General features: G+C 43.1%; 1 protein-coding gene across 1 annotated transcript in view; it reads right to left on the bottom strand.

Annotated features, from left to right (window-relative positions):
• LOC124720215 overlaps window positions 1-16,616 on the bottom strand; it is a 364,115-nt gene that overhangs the window by 165,792 nt on the left and 181,707 nt on the right. Inside the window, exons 12-15 of the mRNA XM_047245536.1 lie at window positions 12,473-12,771; window positions 9,478-9,780; window positions 7,578-7,885; window positions 2,573-2,901 (exon numbers count right to left, since the gene is read on the bottom strand). Of these exons, the coding sequence (XP_047101492.1) occupies window positions 2,573-2,901; window positions 7,578-7,885; window positions 9,478-9,780; window positions 12,473-12,771 (1,239 nt within the window). The remainder of the gene's footprint in view (window positions 1-2,572; window positions 2,902-7,577; window positions 7,886-9,477; window positions 9,781-12,472; window positions 12,772-16,616) is intronic.

The raw sequence follows: 16,616 nt of genomic DNA, 5'->3' as shown, positions 1-16,616 counted from the left end.
AGCAGCCAACGCATCTCCAGAAAATAAAAAATGAATTGGCTGCATGAAGCAGAAAAGAATATTTGGTGAGGCAAAAGACACACGAGACGGTTTACATGCCATGGGGTGTGTGTGTGTGTGTGTGTGTGTGTGTGTGTGTGGGCGCGCGCGCGCGCGCGCGCTTGACAATAAATATCATCTTTATGATGCCAAAATTGAGTCTGCCTGTGAAGTTATCTGGATGTGTGTAAGAGCTCTACAGGAAATCAAGTTAATTGTTGGATGTCTCTACCAGCCACCTGATTCCACCGTAACAGTTTTAGAATCGTTACAAGAAAGTCTATGCTCAGTAGTGCAGAAATACACAGATCCTGAAATATTAGTTGGAGGCTACTTTAATCTGCCGAGCAAAGACTGGGACGGCAATGGATTCACTGCTGGTGGTACGGACAGACAGACTTGTGAAGTATTTTTAAATATGTTTTTCAAAAACTGTCTTGAGCAGCTAGTTCAACATCCCACATGCAACGGAGATATTTCAAGACTTTGTAGCTACAAACAGGCCGAAGCTCATCAATGGTGTCAGCATAGACACAAGGAGTAGTGATCGCGGTGATCCTGTGACAACGGTTACTTAAGTTAATAAATCCATCAAAAAGGTCAAGAGAGATTTTTGCTATAAGGAGCAGATAAACAGTTGTTAGCATCCAACTTAGATAATGTATTGACATAACTTAGTTTCAGCATGATGAATGTGGAGAACTTAAAGGCAAAGTTTAAAAGGATCGTTAATTGTGCTGTGGAGAAGTATGCGCCGAGTGAGCAGATTAGGGACAGGAAAGATCTACTGTGGTTTAGTAACAATACTCAGAAAATGCTGAGGAAGGGGACGCTGTTGTACTCTCAGTTTGAAAAAGAACACACAAAGGATAAAAAGCGAAAATTATTAGAGATTCATGAGTCTGTAAAAAGATGAAAGCGTGAAGCGTACAACAACTTCCACCGTCAAACCTCAGCAATAGATATTGCTGAGAACACAAGAAAAATCTGGTTCTGCAAAAAAACACTAAGCGGATCTACAGTTTCTGTCCTGTCACCTGTCGATAAGTCTGGTGTCGCAATAGATGACAGCAAAAGGAAAGTTGAATTTTCAAATTTATCATTTAAAAAACCGTTCACGCAGGAAGATCGTTTGATCAGTGCAGAAACTCCTGTAGTGAAGACATAGTAATAGGTGTCCCTGGCATAGAGACGCAGCTGAGAGAGTTGAAAAAAAATATGTCACCATGCGCAGGTGGAATCACAATTCAGTTTTACAGAGAATATTCTATGGCACTGGCCCCTCAGTTAGCTCACATTTATTGTGAATCACCCATAACAAATCCCAAGGGACTGGAACAAAGTGAAGATGGCTCCTGTATATCAGACAGGTAAAAAAAACAGTCCCACAAAATTACAAACGAATACCCTTAATACTGGTCTGCTGCAGAATTCTAGGCATATTCTCAGTTGAATATAGTAAATTTCTTACAGACTGTAAAACTTACATCCACGAATCAGCACGATTTTAGAAAACATCACTTGTGCAAAACTCAGCTTGTCTTTTTCTCGCATGACACCCAGCAAACCGTGGATAAGGGGCAACAGGTAGATTCAATATTCCTAGATTTCTGGAAAGCATCTGACACAGTGTCCCACTGCAGATTGTTACAGAATAGGTTCCCAGATACACGAGTAACTCTAATACTTCTTAAATAATGGAACCCAGTACATTTTCCTCAATGGCAAATGTTCATCCGAGACAAGGGTATTGTCAGCAGTTTCCAGGGGAAGTGTTTTAGACCCTCTATTATTCAGTATGTACACAAGTGGGCTGACAGAGAGAGTGAGCAGCAATACAGACGGATTTTGATAACATAAACCAATACAGTGCAAGATCACCATTTATGATGTGAGCTGAAATGAGCAGGAAACCTGAAGCGCCATTTTTGTGGTTTTTGTATTAGAACTTGTGAACAATGAAAATGTACTAGTTCAAGGCACATTCACATTACAGACATATCTCAATCCCTCCTTTTTTGTGCTGTTGCATTTAGTAAAATGGCAGAAAATGGTAAAGCATGTCTGAAGTCTTGCCACGTTTTGTTTGGAAAGGTGTAGTTTGGGAATGCAAAGAACTCAGCCCCCCCCCCCCTCCCCCCCAAATCACATAGACTAAAATTTTTGTTCGAGATTAACTTGGGAGGAATGGAAGCAAACAATTTTGATATATAAACTTTTTTGTTATCCCTGTTATGTAGAGACAATATCAATATGGGGAGACATTATCAATACGGGGATATATGTTTGATCCCTAACTCAGACATAAAATTTATTTCTTTGAATTTTTTCGAACACTGTTTGCTAGCTAAAATTTGCTGCTCGTTCTTCCACACTGTTTCACATTTATGCTTGTTCTTATGACATCTATCTTTTGGTGCAGTTGTGGTGTGATGCTATGTGTGTGAGTGTGTGTGTGTGTGTGTGTGTGTGTGTGTGTAGTGTTTTACCAGCACAGATTGTACATCTGTCATTTGACTTGTGCAATACTCACCATCGCCAGCCTTGCGGTGCAGGTGTCGGTGGTGCTGGTGTTGTAGGTGGCGGTTGTGTCGGTTGCGATGGTGGTGTCCGCTCAAGAAGTGCCGTCCGCTGCCAGAGTGCGAGCTCCCGCGGTGGCCCGCGCCCGCCCCCGACTGCGTGGGAGTCGCAGGCGCACTCCGCCGGTACCCGCCTCGGCCGGCCCCACCTCCGCCGCGACGCCTCCTGCTGCCGAACGTGCGCCACTTGCGTCGTCTCCGCCCGCCATTACCTCCGCCACTGGCTCCCGTCCCACCCGGACTCGAAAGCCACATGGTGTCCCCGCCGCACTCCAAGATGTGCCTGCAGGGAATTTAGCCACGTGCACTTTTGTAGTGCAATTTCACTAATGTCACAAATTCATTCTCGGGTTGCCAATTATGACAGTTCTGACAGACATAATTTGATACAGCCTACACCTACACCACACGACTACTCGGGAACCCACACTGAAGTTTCAGGCAGCGGGCTCACTGAATTGTGGGAAAAATGGACACTTACACCTTTCTGTGCGAGCTCCTATTTTTCTCATTTTGTTACAATGACCATTCCTCCCTGTGTAGGTGGATTCCAATTAAATATTTTCACATCCTGAGGAGAGAACTGGTGATCAAAATTTCAGGAGAAGATGTTGCCGCAATGAGAAACATGTTTCTAAGGACTGGTACCCAAATTCACGTATCATACCTGTGACCCTCTCTCCTCTATTTTGCGATAATACACTACGAGCTGCCCTCCTTCAAACCTTTTCAATGTCCTTCGTCAATCCCATCTGACATGGACCCCTTACTGCAAACCAGCTGTCTCTTTAGCAGACTGGCTGCAGATTCTCGATTTGCTTTCCCCCCATTTCAGCTTAAGTTATTTTTAATTGTTATCCCCAGGTGTTTAGTCGAATTGGCAGCCTTCAGATTTGTGCAATTTACCGTGTAACAAAAATTTAGCAGATTTTGTTTAGTTTTGTTGTTTAGGGTCAATAGCCACACAGATATCTCGCCTATACAACTTCGCAACTGGTTCCGATCTTCCATGACTTTAGTACGAGCTAAATGACAGAAACATCTGCAAACTATCTACAAGGCTTCTGTCAGTGCCTCCTAAATCGTTTACATAGATTAGTAACAGCAGAGAGCCTATAACGCTTCCTCGGCGAACGCCAGATATCACTCCTGTTATGCTCGATAACTTTCTGTCAATTACTACAAACTGTGACCTCAGTGACAACAAATTACAAATCCAGTCAATTACTGAGATGATGATACTCCATAAGCGTGTAGCTTGTTTTAGAAGTCATTCCCGGATGATTAAAATCTATTGGAAAGGCGATGTCTGTGGTGCAAGCACACAACTAGGCTATTGGCCGGATTGCAGGAAGAGTGCGCTTTCCCTACACCATGGCAGTGGTGGTCCCAGCTGCCTTTTACCCCACAGAAGATCCCTGGCATTCATTTGACAGCACATCAAGAGTGGACCTGGCGCCATTCTGGAGAGACTGAAGCGATGAAAAATCCCCACCACTATCCAGTGCCGAACCAACAACTGAGACAGTATGTCCAGTTCTTTTCCATTAGAACGTCATACTCAGAAAATATTTTGTACTGAATTAAAAAAAAATTTGTTCGTTACGCCCCTTCTTTTCCATTTTAGCCAACTAGAAAGACCACGTGCCTATTTCAGTTCTTCGAATCTGCTCCAATATTTTTCTTCAACACTCATCTTTTCACCTAGTCTCTCTTTTCTTTATTCATACCACTGTATACTTCCCGTCTTACCGCTTCTGTCATGTGATCATCCTAATTGTAACGTTTTCTTTTGTAGTGTCACAAAATACTTTTATTGATTACACGATCACAGATAATGTCATTTTTGTTATGTGCTGTAGTTAAGTTCATACTGTTTTTAATAGTAATCAGCCTACTTAAGCCTAGATTTCCCTTCCCTTTGCTTTGCCGGTCATTTTTCACGTGTCAGCTAATCTGCTGTCTCGGTTCTTTGGAAAATTTCTTCTTCTTTTCCACCACTTTTGTGTTCTCTATCTCGTGCACTTCTCAATATTATTTCTCGATGTGGACCTGCCCTGTATAACTTCCCGTGTACTGCCGAGACCGGGTTACGTCTTTTCTAATTTTGTCGGACAGAGTTTCTCATAGTAAATCAGTACCCTCTTTGTCACCTTGCTCAAGTGCACACATTTCGAGTGGCCGTACAACTTCAGGCACCATTTCCGTAAGACATCACTCGGGGGTTCAATGTATTCGTACACGTCTATATTGCTCTCTATCTTCCACCTGCCATCACATTTCTTCCTACGTTCCACCATCTTTCTGATAAATTGGTATATACTGAGCTCCAGTGTGACGAGTAGACCTTTCTGAACCTGTGTGTCTCGGCAGATTTAGGCAGTTCTACTAATGTTTCTCTTATTATGTAGAGAACAAAAACAGTCCTATATTATTTCCAATTTAACAATGCAATTCACGATGTTCTCCAAAACAATTTCACAGAGGTACTTAAATTCTGGAATCAGTTTGGGGCAGTGAAATTCAGTTTCGTGGATGGTAGCACTCGGGTTGGTCACAAATCTTTTCTTTTTGACAGAGTCCACTGGCAATCTGGTTTCTCCCCCCTGCACATTTCTTCTTTCTTGGTGTGTGCTGTATCAAGTGGAGAGTACGGCTAAGTAATTAGCAAATACCGAGCAGTCGATCTCAACTTCTTTCCTTTTGCATTTTCCTAACTTTATGCCATCATCCATCATGGCCAGCTCTGTGCACCATTCATTTGTGGCTTTCTCTACAACCAAGTTGAGCAACATATGTGATGCATATTCTATTTTTACGTTGCACATTTGCAAATCTTTTTAACTTCTTGGATCCAGATTGTGGTTAATTTCAGTTTCCAGAGACACTTTAAGATCTGTTTCGCTAGTTTGTCACCATTTTTCCTGTATAATTGTCCAGAAAAATACTCTTTTCTGATTTCTGTAAAAATTTTCTTTAACTCAATATGTTTCATCATTGTTTCTTAATTTCCAAGTTTCTTCACTTCTTATGGGACCTAAAATTTTTCTCTAGTATTTGTTATTTCTCTAATTTATAACTCAATGCTACGCTTTTACTTGCATAAAAGTGATCTGGTTCCCTTACTGTGTTGTAACGCATTATTTTGCTATTTCTTGATACACACCTTTTATTGTACGTATTTCTTGTTATTATTTTTATTATTTGTTTTTGCCATAATATTATTATTATTATTATTATTATTAGCTTCTGAAATGTTTTTATATTATTCTAATTCCGTCGTAGCTTCAGTTTTCTTCACTGGAGGTGAAATTTGCTATTGGCGCCTGAATATTCACTACACTTGTCTTCTCTATCTTGATGACGACAGCAACTACAAAACCTCAGAAATGGAGAATGGCTGTTATGTTTGCTCTTCTTTACACCATGAATTGATTCAAAATTTCATATTTTGTTTTCCAGTGCACCAATACAGACAGACACAGCTGATTTCATCAGAATCTTGCTGGCCATATATCCATAACTGTGAAGTAGAGCCTCCAGTACACTGTCACCGACATGGTGCGCAAGGACCATCAGAGCAGCGATGTGAAACATGTGCACACAAATGGATTTTTGAACTGTGGAAGTCCTTCAAAGAGTTTTGTCAATTGAGTACATGACATCTGAACAAAAATCTGTGTTTAAAATAGCACAATAATACCATGTTCTGTTTCAATCCATGCTTTTTGTAATTTTTTTTTTAAATTATACTTTACAACCTTAGACACTACAGCCTCTGCCACCATCAGAATAAAGAGAACAAATGTGAAGCAACATTATACAAAACACTATATTTTAACATACAGATCAATTGGAACATACAACGATTAAAAGAACATCAACACACAGTATCAGTTCATCACACTTTAAGCAACTTCCAGTCAGCTCTCGTTGCCAAGACGCATACCGTACCTGTGGTGTCAAAACCCTGGACTTGGAGCTCAAAAGAGACTAGGCTCCACCCTAAACACCTCGATGAAAACACTATGACAATTTCTTAAAACTAGCCACAGACACTGCCTCCAACCTTCCTTCTCCGTCTAGTGCCTTTGTCACAAGTAAGGCATCGAAAAGTACCAGCTGAAGCTGTGACGTGGAACAAGTAGCTACATACATAGAAGAAAACCTGGTTAGAATCTCTCAAACAGCATCACACTATGCAGATTGCTAACTTGTAAATAGCCTCAAAAAGGCTATTCAATCTGTACTCTGAACAGACAATAAAATAAATCAAGAAGAAATTGAGAAAATGGAATAAAATTCTGGGAAGAGAAATAAAAACTCCAGGGGTGGGCCAATAATTCTCTCAGCAGCAGGTAAGAAATCTACACTACTATTCGGGAACTGGGAACCAATTGTCGGTTGCCTACTTAAGGGCTTCCAGGGACAACAAAACTCTGATTTTCAATATTTCATGTAATTACTGACTGTATTTTTACTCATTAAAACATATATCCTCGCTTTCTAAAAGTTCAACACAGTAAGACAAGTATTACAGTTAGAAACAGTGTATATCTGCGTGTCTCGAAGCAGCAAACGGACGTGGCGCAAATAACCTGACACCAATCGTCCAGTATTTGATATCTAAAGGACTTGGTGATTTCCAAGACTTATTTTCAAACTTTTTCTAAACTAGTTCTCACTTAAATGCTAACACATTAACTCACTGCTACAGTAAGCAGAGTTCTGAATCTTTTTTATATACGGGAGTTCAATTCTCAGGAATTTATTAATATGAAAGGAAGATGAATGCAGTGGAAGTGTATTTTTAAGAGGTGAAAGGCTAATTGAATTTTGTGGAAATAAATAAGACAATGTTGGAGGAATCAGATTAGAAAATACTACTACTACTACTACTACTACTACTAACATTATTAGCATTTCTCAAAGTAACAGCGAGTTATAGTTATTAGGCACCTGTGGAACTCCGGATGTGCAAAGAAGCTCGTGCGGCCGCACTTCGTGCAGCGCGGCTCCGGCAGTGTGCCCGCACTCGTTCCCTTCTTCTCCGCTGCCTCTTTGTGGGCATCGGCTCTCGTCCTCACTCCCTCCTCCGGCTTGTCGGGCCCCGCAACGCTGACCCTCAGGTCGTACGCGCAGTGTGCACCGAGGTGGCGTCTGCACAGGTCGTACGCGGTCAGGCCCGCCGATGACGGTCCGTCCACCACTTCACTCTGTCCCTCCAGCTCGAAGTGGGTGCAGATGACATTTGGGTGTGCTGCCACCTGCAACCAACAGAATTATATTCACTTTAGGGTTACGTGCAACTGAACACATTGTGGGGAATTGAGAGATGAAAGATCCACAGAGCAACACCACCACCACCACCACCACCAGCTTCAAGTCTTAGTCCTTGTCTGCTGGAAACACCAGCTTCTCCATCACCATCTGTTTACCAATTTTCCTCATCCTCAACCGCACTACAGTTTCTTTTCTCTGTCTCTAACGCTTCCTTCATTCCTTTCAGTCCTCTATCGCTAGGTTTTCCTCTCCTCCTCTTTCCCCGAAACCTCACTTTCGTCAGCACTTTCGGTATCATCACGACGTCCAAAATTCGTGAACTTTGAAATTACTACAGAAGCAAAATTAGTTAGCACGACATTTTAATTCCGCAGTGGGGTGCGCACTGATATGAAACTACTCTGAAGATTAAAACTGTATGCCAGACCGCAACTCGAACTCGGGACCTCTGTCTTTCTCAGTCGGTAGAGCACTTGCCCGTGAAAGGCAGAGGTCTCGAGTTTGAGTCTCGGTCTGGCATACAGTTTTAATCTGTCAGATAGTTTCAAAATTAGCTAGTAGTGATTTACACAAAAATTATTTTACACAAACACACAGTCCCAGTGGAAATCTGCACAGTGACGAATATATTCGTGGGAAGCATTCGCATTGCCACCAGTGGTCTATCAGAAGCATTCGCAGTACACACCTTGAACCCACCTTCTGGTATTCCAATTTTTTTGGTCAAAATCCTTGAAACTGCGCTTCGAAAAAATCTCAGGTACTAGACTGCAGAATTCGTTGAGACAGACACCCAAACTCGATGTACAAATTGTTACGTCCTTAAAAAGTCATAAATCAATATTTCTCAATTTCCTTCTTCTCAGAGCACTTTACTACATCCAGCTGTTAACTCCCTACGACACTTGTGAAAGTTTGAGAGACCCCACACACACCTCTCCACCCTCTTCCACCAATTATTGAAATTCAATAGGTTTAATATGTTTTGTGTTAAAGAAAGCAAATAAAACAGTGTCAACTTTGCATCAGGAAGTAGCAGCAAGTAATCAAGTCTAACTTTGTCTTCACACTCCTTATAAGAGTAAAACGTAGGGGGCTGAGGTACATATCTAGATTCTACACTTAAAACTGGTTCTCAAATCTTTGGAAGTAGGCCTTTGCAACACAACTGCGTCTCTGCAATGCTGTGCTACAGACCAAGTATACCTGTCACCATTTAAAAATGTTTGATATCTTCTGGTTTTCCCCTTTTGTATTGGCCCCACACCACTGAGTAGTATTCTAAGACAGGAGGCATAAGTGATTTGTAAGCAGTCTCTTTTATAAACTGATTACATTTTCCCAGTATTATACCAATCAACTGAAGACTGCCAGTCACCTTAACTTCCCACCTGTCAAGTGGAGGAGAAGAATGAAAGCTTTATTCCCCAATTTCAATCTCAGACAGCACTATCATACAATGTACAATTCTCAACAAAAGCACCAGAAATCAAGTCACCTGCAGAAACAAAACGAAACTCTCCAAAATACACCAACATGACTGCCAGTCATTGGAGAAACACGGCATACTACTCACGTGGTGTTCCTCGAGCTCGCAGAGGTCCGGGAAGGTGCGCGAGCAGGCGATGCAGACGTAACTGCGCGGCCGCACCCATTCCCCACTCAGCACCAGCCCGCGCCCGTCCTCCGGCGACAGCGGGGAAGCTGCCGACGCCGTCGCCTCCTCCGCCACCACCCGTTCCGAGACGCTCCGCCGCAGAACCCGCACGTCGCCGCCCCCGCACACCTTTTCGGTAGGTGTCGGAGGGGCGGATGCGGACAGTGGATGGGCAGCTGTCTCACCCACAGAGGCAGTATCTTCGTTTACCGTCCGAATGTCCTGCGTGCACACATTTGAGTGTAGGTTTACCAATACTTTAAATCATTGCAACTTTGGTACTGTTCATAGATATTGCAATACCGTGAGGCAGTCATAAAACAGAAGTAAACTTACAATGTCACAAACAATTGCAGCCAAAAATGGAGTCTCTTCAAGCTGAGCGACAATACTGAATATAACAATATAGACTGCTACCCACCACACAGACAAGGTGTTAAGACACATTCCAGCACATTGAGAGTAGATTGTCATCCAGGGTGATTCACAAAGATATGCAAATATTTTAATATGTTATTCTACAAGTAACACTAAAGAAAAAGTTCATATAAACACAGGTCCACAAATGTTTAATTACGGAGTGACAGCTAGTAAAAGATTTTGCTTGAAATTTAGCAACTTTGCTAATATGAAGCCACTGCAAAACTGTAAGAGGTTAAAGTAAAGCACGATTTCCTTTTCCTTTGTTATTATTGGTCTGGTGAATCTAATAAAACATGTCTCAGACATGTTCCTGCAGTAGTTTTCCAGAACATCCAGAGAAGCAAAGTAGTAATTTCGTAAACGTACGTGTGTGTGTGTGTGTGTGTGTGTGTGTGTGTGTGTGTGTTTCTCCATCTGAAGGACGACTGTCTGAAAGCTTACCTCTATTGCTAAACGGCTAACCTGGTACAGGTTGCATAGTCTCAGTTGCCTATCTGAAAGCTTCCAAAGCCAACAAAAATTTTATTTTCAATATTTAACAGAATTACTGACTGAATTTAAACACCTAAAATACTGTTGAACTACCTATTATGAGGTATAATCTTACATCAGAGGTTCAACACAGAGACACAAGTCTTACAGTCAGAACCGTGTATACGTCCCAAGCCAGTGTCATTCACAGCACCCAAACTGTCCATGACGTATTCATCCAGGATTTGAGAATGAAACTCCCAACAAACTTTATACGTTACTTTATAATTTTTCTAAACGTTTTTTGCTCGTATGCTTGATTTTAAATATTTAACATATTAACTCTTTTGTGAAGTAGTCTGATGTTTGAAGCTATTTTACACATGAGACTTTAATTCTGTAAACAACGACAGCTGAGCTGTTTGTAGGTAATATCTAACAGTACACTTTCAATGTATGCCGTTCAATATCTCCCCTACAAGGGAAGCAGGATTAGTAGTATTTCAATTGCTGTTTCTCCATCCCAGATTTTACATGGTTTAATATCAAATACAACAGAGATTTCTATTTTTATTTTGTTACTTTGCTTTTACGTTATCGTACAGTGTTTAAAATTGTTTACACACCCTCTTACTCCTACAACTTAAATGTTCACATGTTATCACCAAATTATGTTATATTTTGTAATCCAGAATATTAGCAAATTAATACATTTTGTACTCTAATACACTACAACTTCAATATATTTAACTAGGGTTCCGTACTTCAATCAGTGAAAACAGAACCCATTATAGAATCACTTTGTTGCCTATCTGTCAAGAAGCCTTTTCCTCAGAAACAGATTGACGTATCATGTTGAAATTTATGTCACATACTAAGGTCTTAAGGACGCTTGGCAGCAGAAAAAAAAAAAAAAGCTTCTATGTGAATGCAACCAAATGATATGGCCATTTATGCCATATATTTTGATGCTCTCATACTAACTCATCAAAACCTATACAGCACTTACCATTGACACAAAAAATGTGAAATTTGCCAAGAAGCAAGGTTTCACAGTATAACTAAAGTAAAAAATCCAAAAACTGTTGATCTGTAATTTTATTGCACAAAAACTTCTTTTTGCCATTAAAACTCACATTGCACTGTTCATACGTCGAAAGCATAACAGAAGAATATTACTGCATGCAGACATAAAGTGTAAGTTCTAGTCAGGCATGATTTAGTAAATAAATAATTCTTTTTAATAAATCTGTTCTCTCTTATATATGAGCTGAAGTCCCCTGCTCACTTCCTTTTGTATGTCTGAGGAATACTGTACAGATTTTGATAGTGTCCCCCCCCCCCCCCCCCGATATAATGATTGGAGCCCCCCCTCCCGAATGCAACCCAAGCAAATGCTCTCATGTGATCCGGTGTAACCTGAGCAACATACATAATGCATCTGCCAGGAAAGCCTGAAGATCATACACCGAAAATGAAAAAATATGCAGATAATAATGGGAATTACTTCTAGATCACTGTATATGGGGTATACATCCATTAGGAGAAAAGTAACTACTTTGAAAAAGAAAAGGCATTCCTTCTGCTCTTACATTACTCAGATGATGTTTTTGTCAATACTTCAAATAAAGCATATAACTTCACACGAAGCACAATCAGTTGTCTATACACCAGAAAACTTAGAGCCAATTTACTGTCAGCCATTATCATTAACTGGAAGTTACATCCCAGAGTCCATACCTGACAAATTATAGAAGTGGCTGCTCTTATAACCTAGTTTCGAATATTTTGGGATTTTCAATTCTCGCCCGATATCTACCAGCAACCTGCAACTTTTGCATCAGAATATAAAGCTCCCCAGCGAAGATCGGAATAAACAAACTCTCTGAGCATTATTTGCACAACTCACAGTACACGAAATTATGACCATTTACAACCCCAGCTCGAAAAACTCTACATCGCAAGTGCAAATTTTCAATCAACCACCTCTGTCAGGCAAATTACACCGGTTCCAGCATACCAAGGGTTCCACAGAGAGACTGCACCCTGCAGCATTCCGCACGAGATTGAGCCCCGCGTGGAAGTCGACATCGGCCGCGGTGCGATCGCGTGCCGCACGGCTCCGTGCGAGCCGGCCCGCGAGTGGCACGTCGTCCGGAGAAGGCGATCGCGGCGGCGACGGTGCCGGTGGCCTCTCCATGCTGCGCCCCATCGCCAGTTGTGTCGAGATGTCCAGCCGTGACAGGTAGAAAGACGTCGGCGCTTTCCGAACGGTGGGTAGCGCCAGCACGGCAGTGTCGATCTTTCCCGTATTTGCACCTGTACGAAGTATACAAAGTACGTGAGGATTACAGAATAATTTGTTTCGAAAACCACATTGCAGTTGGCACGTCCTCAGTTCTACTCAAAGATTTGAAATAAAAAATGAGGAAGACATGGAGGAGAAATCAATCTGGGAACACAGAGAGAAAAAGAACAATGACATTAGATGTTTGAAGAATGCAACAAATTGACAGATATATACACAGTGTTTAAAAAATTGTGCCATATTCTTGCACATATTTGTCAAACAAAGAACAAACTATAGTGAAATTTTCACTCTACAGCGGAGTGTGCACTGATATGAAACTAGTCCCGAGTTCGAGTCTCGGTCCGGCACACAGTTTTAATCTGCCAGGAAGTTTCAAAGAAAAAAACTGCTATAACCAGCTGCCCAGAAACACATACCAGGGTTGACACAAGGTCCCCCAACACTGAAATTCCACGATTTCCAGATCACAGATAAATTTTGAGATCGATTGATTAATTGAGAGTGTTTATTGGGCCAAATGGCGAGATCATCAGTCCCGCAATTCCAAAGTTACTCACAGAAGGAAGAGGGTCAGCTAACAGTGGATGGATCCAATCAGGAGAGTCAACTAAAAACAAGGAAGTTAAAACACACACACGGAAATAGGCATAAAAGGACAGACCAAATCTAAAACTGGAAAAAAGAGTGATCTTTCCACGGGGGCGAGGTTGTGGGGTCCCAGACTGAGAAAACATGAAGAGAGGCCCCAATCACAACCACCCTGCCTCTGCTCTAGAAGTAAGGTAAAACTTTATATCTGGAAATAACCACTTTCACATAGGAAACTGAGTACCAATTCAACTATCTGTGAATTGACTGCTAATATTAAAATTAAGGGACTATACTTAGCACAAAGGGGACATCCTACTAACACCTGGGATATCGTCAGTCTGGTTCCACAACCATATTCTGGCAGGAGGACACAATGGGTGAGCCTGGTACAATCAATGCACAGATGGCATAAAGCAGTGGACTCCTTCTGAGAGGAGTGGAAGGAAGAGCACCAACGTGCAGCAGTCTCCTAGACTGTGCGGAGTTTATTATCGAGAGCAGTAGCACACCAGATGTCATTCCACTTTTGGCCCGAGACAGATTTGACGTACATCTGCGTATCCACAGCTGGAGTCACGAATGGGACTGGAATGTGAGTATCAGCTTATCTAGCCGAACAGTCGTCCCATTCACTCCCTGGGATACCCAAATGACTCAGGACTCAGCAAAAGACATCTGAGCCGGGACAAGGCCAAGGAAGGAGAGAAGGTCACGGGCAGTGGAGACCGAAGGATGATGAGAAAAGCGGGCTGCTCGATGAGCCGGTACGCGTTAAAACACTGTGGACAGAGGCCTGAGTAACAAAACGGAGGGCCCTGGTAATGGCTAGCAGCTCTGCTGTGAACACACTACGCAATTCTGGCAATAAATGGTGCTCTAAGCCAGCAGGAGATGTGAAAGTGTATCCCACTTTATCTATCGTCTTAGATCCATCAGTGTAGAAGATGGCAGCACCCTGAAACTCTGCAAGGATGGAATGTACAAGATGCTGGAAGACCATAGGGATGACAGAGACCTTAGGACTCTGCAATAGGTCGGTCCTAATCTGTGCTCTAGGCACCATCCAAGAGGAGGACAGGGTGGGGGGGGCACGTGAGAGCAAATACATGGGGTGCATTTCAGTGAATGGAGACGGAGATCTCGAGAGAGGGAAGTGAGACACATTCCAACCGGCAATCCCACCTGTGGGCAGTGATCAGGAGGGAGACATCCCTTACTTGCTACGAGGACAGGGTACACAGGATCGTCTGGAAATCTGCGAATGGTGACACTGTAAGAGCATTAATTGGCTTCGTCATTATTTGTAGAGGGGGAATCCCCACTTCTGTGAGGAGATAGCCAATAGGATTAGTGTGAAAAGCACCACTACCCAGATGCACCCCACAATGGTGAACAGGATCAAGTATTTTCAGAACAGAAGGAGTCACTGAGCCATAAACCTGACTTCCATAATGTAGTCTGGACAAGATCAGAGCACTGTAAAGATGGAGAAGAGTGGCACGGTCTGCACCCCAGGATGTGTGGGCCAGGAAGTGGACATGATGATGTTCAGTTTGTGAGGCGTTCAACTGCGCGGTTATCAGCACCCGTACAACTTCCCAACCTTTGGCCAGTCCAATCTCGCCACTTACATGATGAAAAGATGAGGACAACACAAACACCCAGTTATCTCGAGGCAGGTGAAAATCCCTGACCTTACCTGGAAACAAACCCGGGACCCCGTGCTCGGGAAGCGAGAACGCGACCGTGAGACCACAATCTGCGGACAGGAGGTGGAGAGCATTAAGCTTCTGCACGCATGTAGTCTTCAGGCGGCGAATATGGGACAGCCACGTCAGCTTTTCATTGAAAAAAAGGCTCACAAAATGGGACTGTGCTGCAAAATCTAGGAGTTGCTCCCCTAAATAGAGTTCTGGATCAGGGTGCACTACAAATTGACGACAAAAATGCAAAACCACTGTTTTGGAGGGAGAAAATTGGAAACAGCGCGAAACAGCCCACGCAAAGTTCCACCAGATGGCCCCTCGGAGTTGGCACTCGGTTGATGCTACTCAATGGGAGCTGCACCAGATGCAAAAATCGTCAACATACAACACCGGAGTAACCTGATGGCCGACAGAGGTTACAAGCCCAGTGATGGCTACGAGGAAGAGTGTGACAATATAGAACCCTGTGGTATACCATTCTCCTGAATCCGAGGGGGTCCCGAGTGAAGTCCAACTGGAACCCAGAAGAGCCGGTGGGATAAAAACCGCAAATAAAAATCAGAAGGGGGCCGCAGAAGCCCCAATCACGAAGGGTAACTAAAACGAGATGGCGCCAAGCCGTATCGTATGCCTGTTTAGGTCAAAGAAGACTGTGGCGAGGTGCCGACAGCTAGTAAAAGCTAGTCGGATTGCAGTTTCAAATCTGAGTAAATAGTCAGCTGGAGAGCGTCCTCCCAGAAACCACACCGATGCAGGGACAAAAGGCCCCGAGATCTGAGTGCCCAACATTATTGGAAGCTAACCATCCTCTAAAGAAGTTTACAAAGTACGCTCGTCAGGCTAATTGAGCAGTAGCTGTCGAGAGACGTTCGGGTCTTCCCAGGCTCAAGGATGGGGATAACTATACTGTCCCGCCACTGTGAGGGGAAAGGACCTGCGAGCCAAATGTTGAACACGCTGAGTAGACACTGCCTCTGTGTGATTTCCAAGTGTTGGATCATCTGGTTGTGGATGGGATCTGGGCCTGGGGCCGTGTCATGTGAAAAGGTAAGAGCCTGCAAGAACTGCCATTCAGTGAAAGGTTCATTACAGGGTTCAGCTTGGTAAGGGTTGAAACAGAAGGGGGAGTGGGGTCTGTTCAACTCTGCATTTCTGCCAGAGAAAGACAGCAGGATAGGAAGAGGACACAGATGCTGTCACAAGGTGTGTCGCGAGATGTTCTGCAAGGACCAATGGATCCGTAGACAGAGCACTTTGGAGGATAAGCCCCTGGACAGTTGACTGTCACTGGCAGCCCAGAAGGCTACAGAGCTCGGATCAAACCTGCAACGGAGAGCAATATGTCCCCAGGGACGAAACATAGCACTCCCAGCATTCCTTTTTACTCCGCTTAATAAGGTAACGAGCCCTACCACGGAGACTTAAAAGCTAAGAGATCGGTCTGTGAAGGGTGTCGTTTAAATTCTTGTGGCACCTGTCAGCGGTCCCGCACGGCGAGCGATACATCCTCGGTCCACCACAGAATCGGTGGACGACGAGGGGGACCTGTGGATACG

The sequence above is a fragment of the Schistocerca piceifrons genome, chromosome 11 (assembly GCF_021461385.2).
Source record: "Schistocerca piceifrons isolate TAMUIC-IGC-003096 chromosome 11, iqSchPice1.1, whole genome shotgun sequence".
NCBI lineage: Eukaryota > Metazoa > Arthropoda > Insecta > Orthoptera > Acrididae > Schistocerca > Schistocerca piceifrons.
The sequence above is the reverse complement of the archived record's forward strand: the minus strand, read 5'-3'. Positions and strand labels throughout refer to the sequence as shown.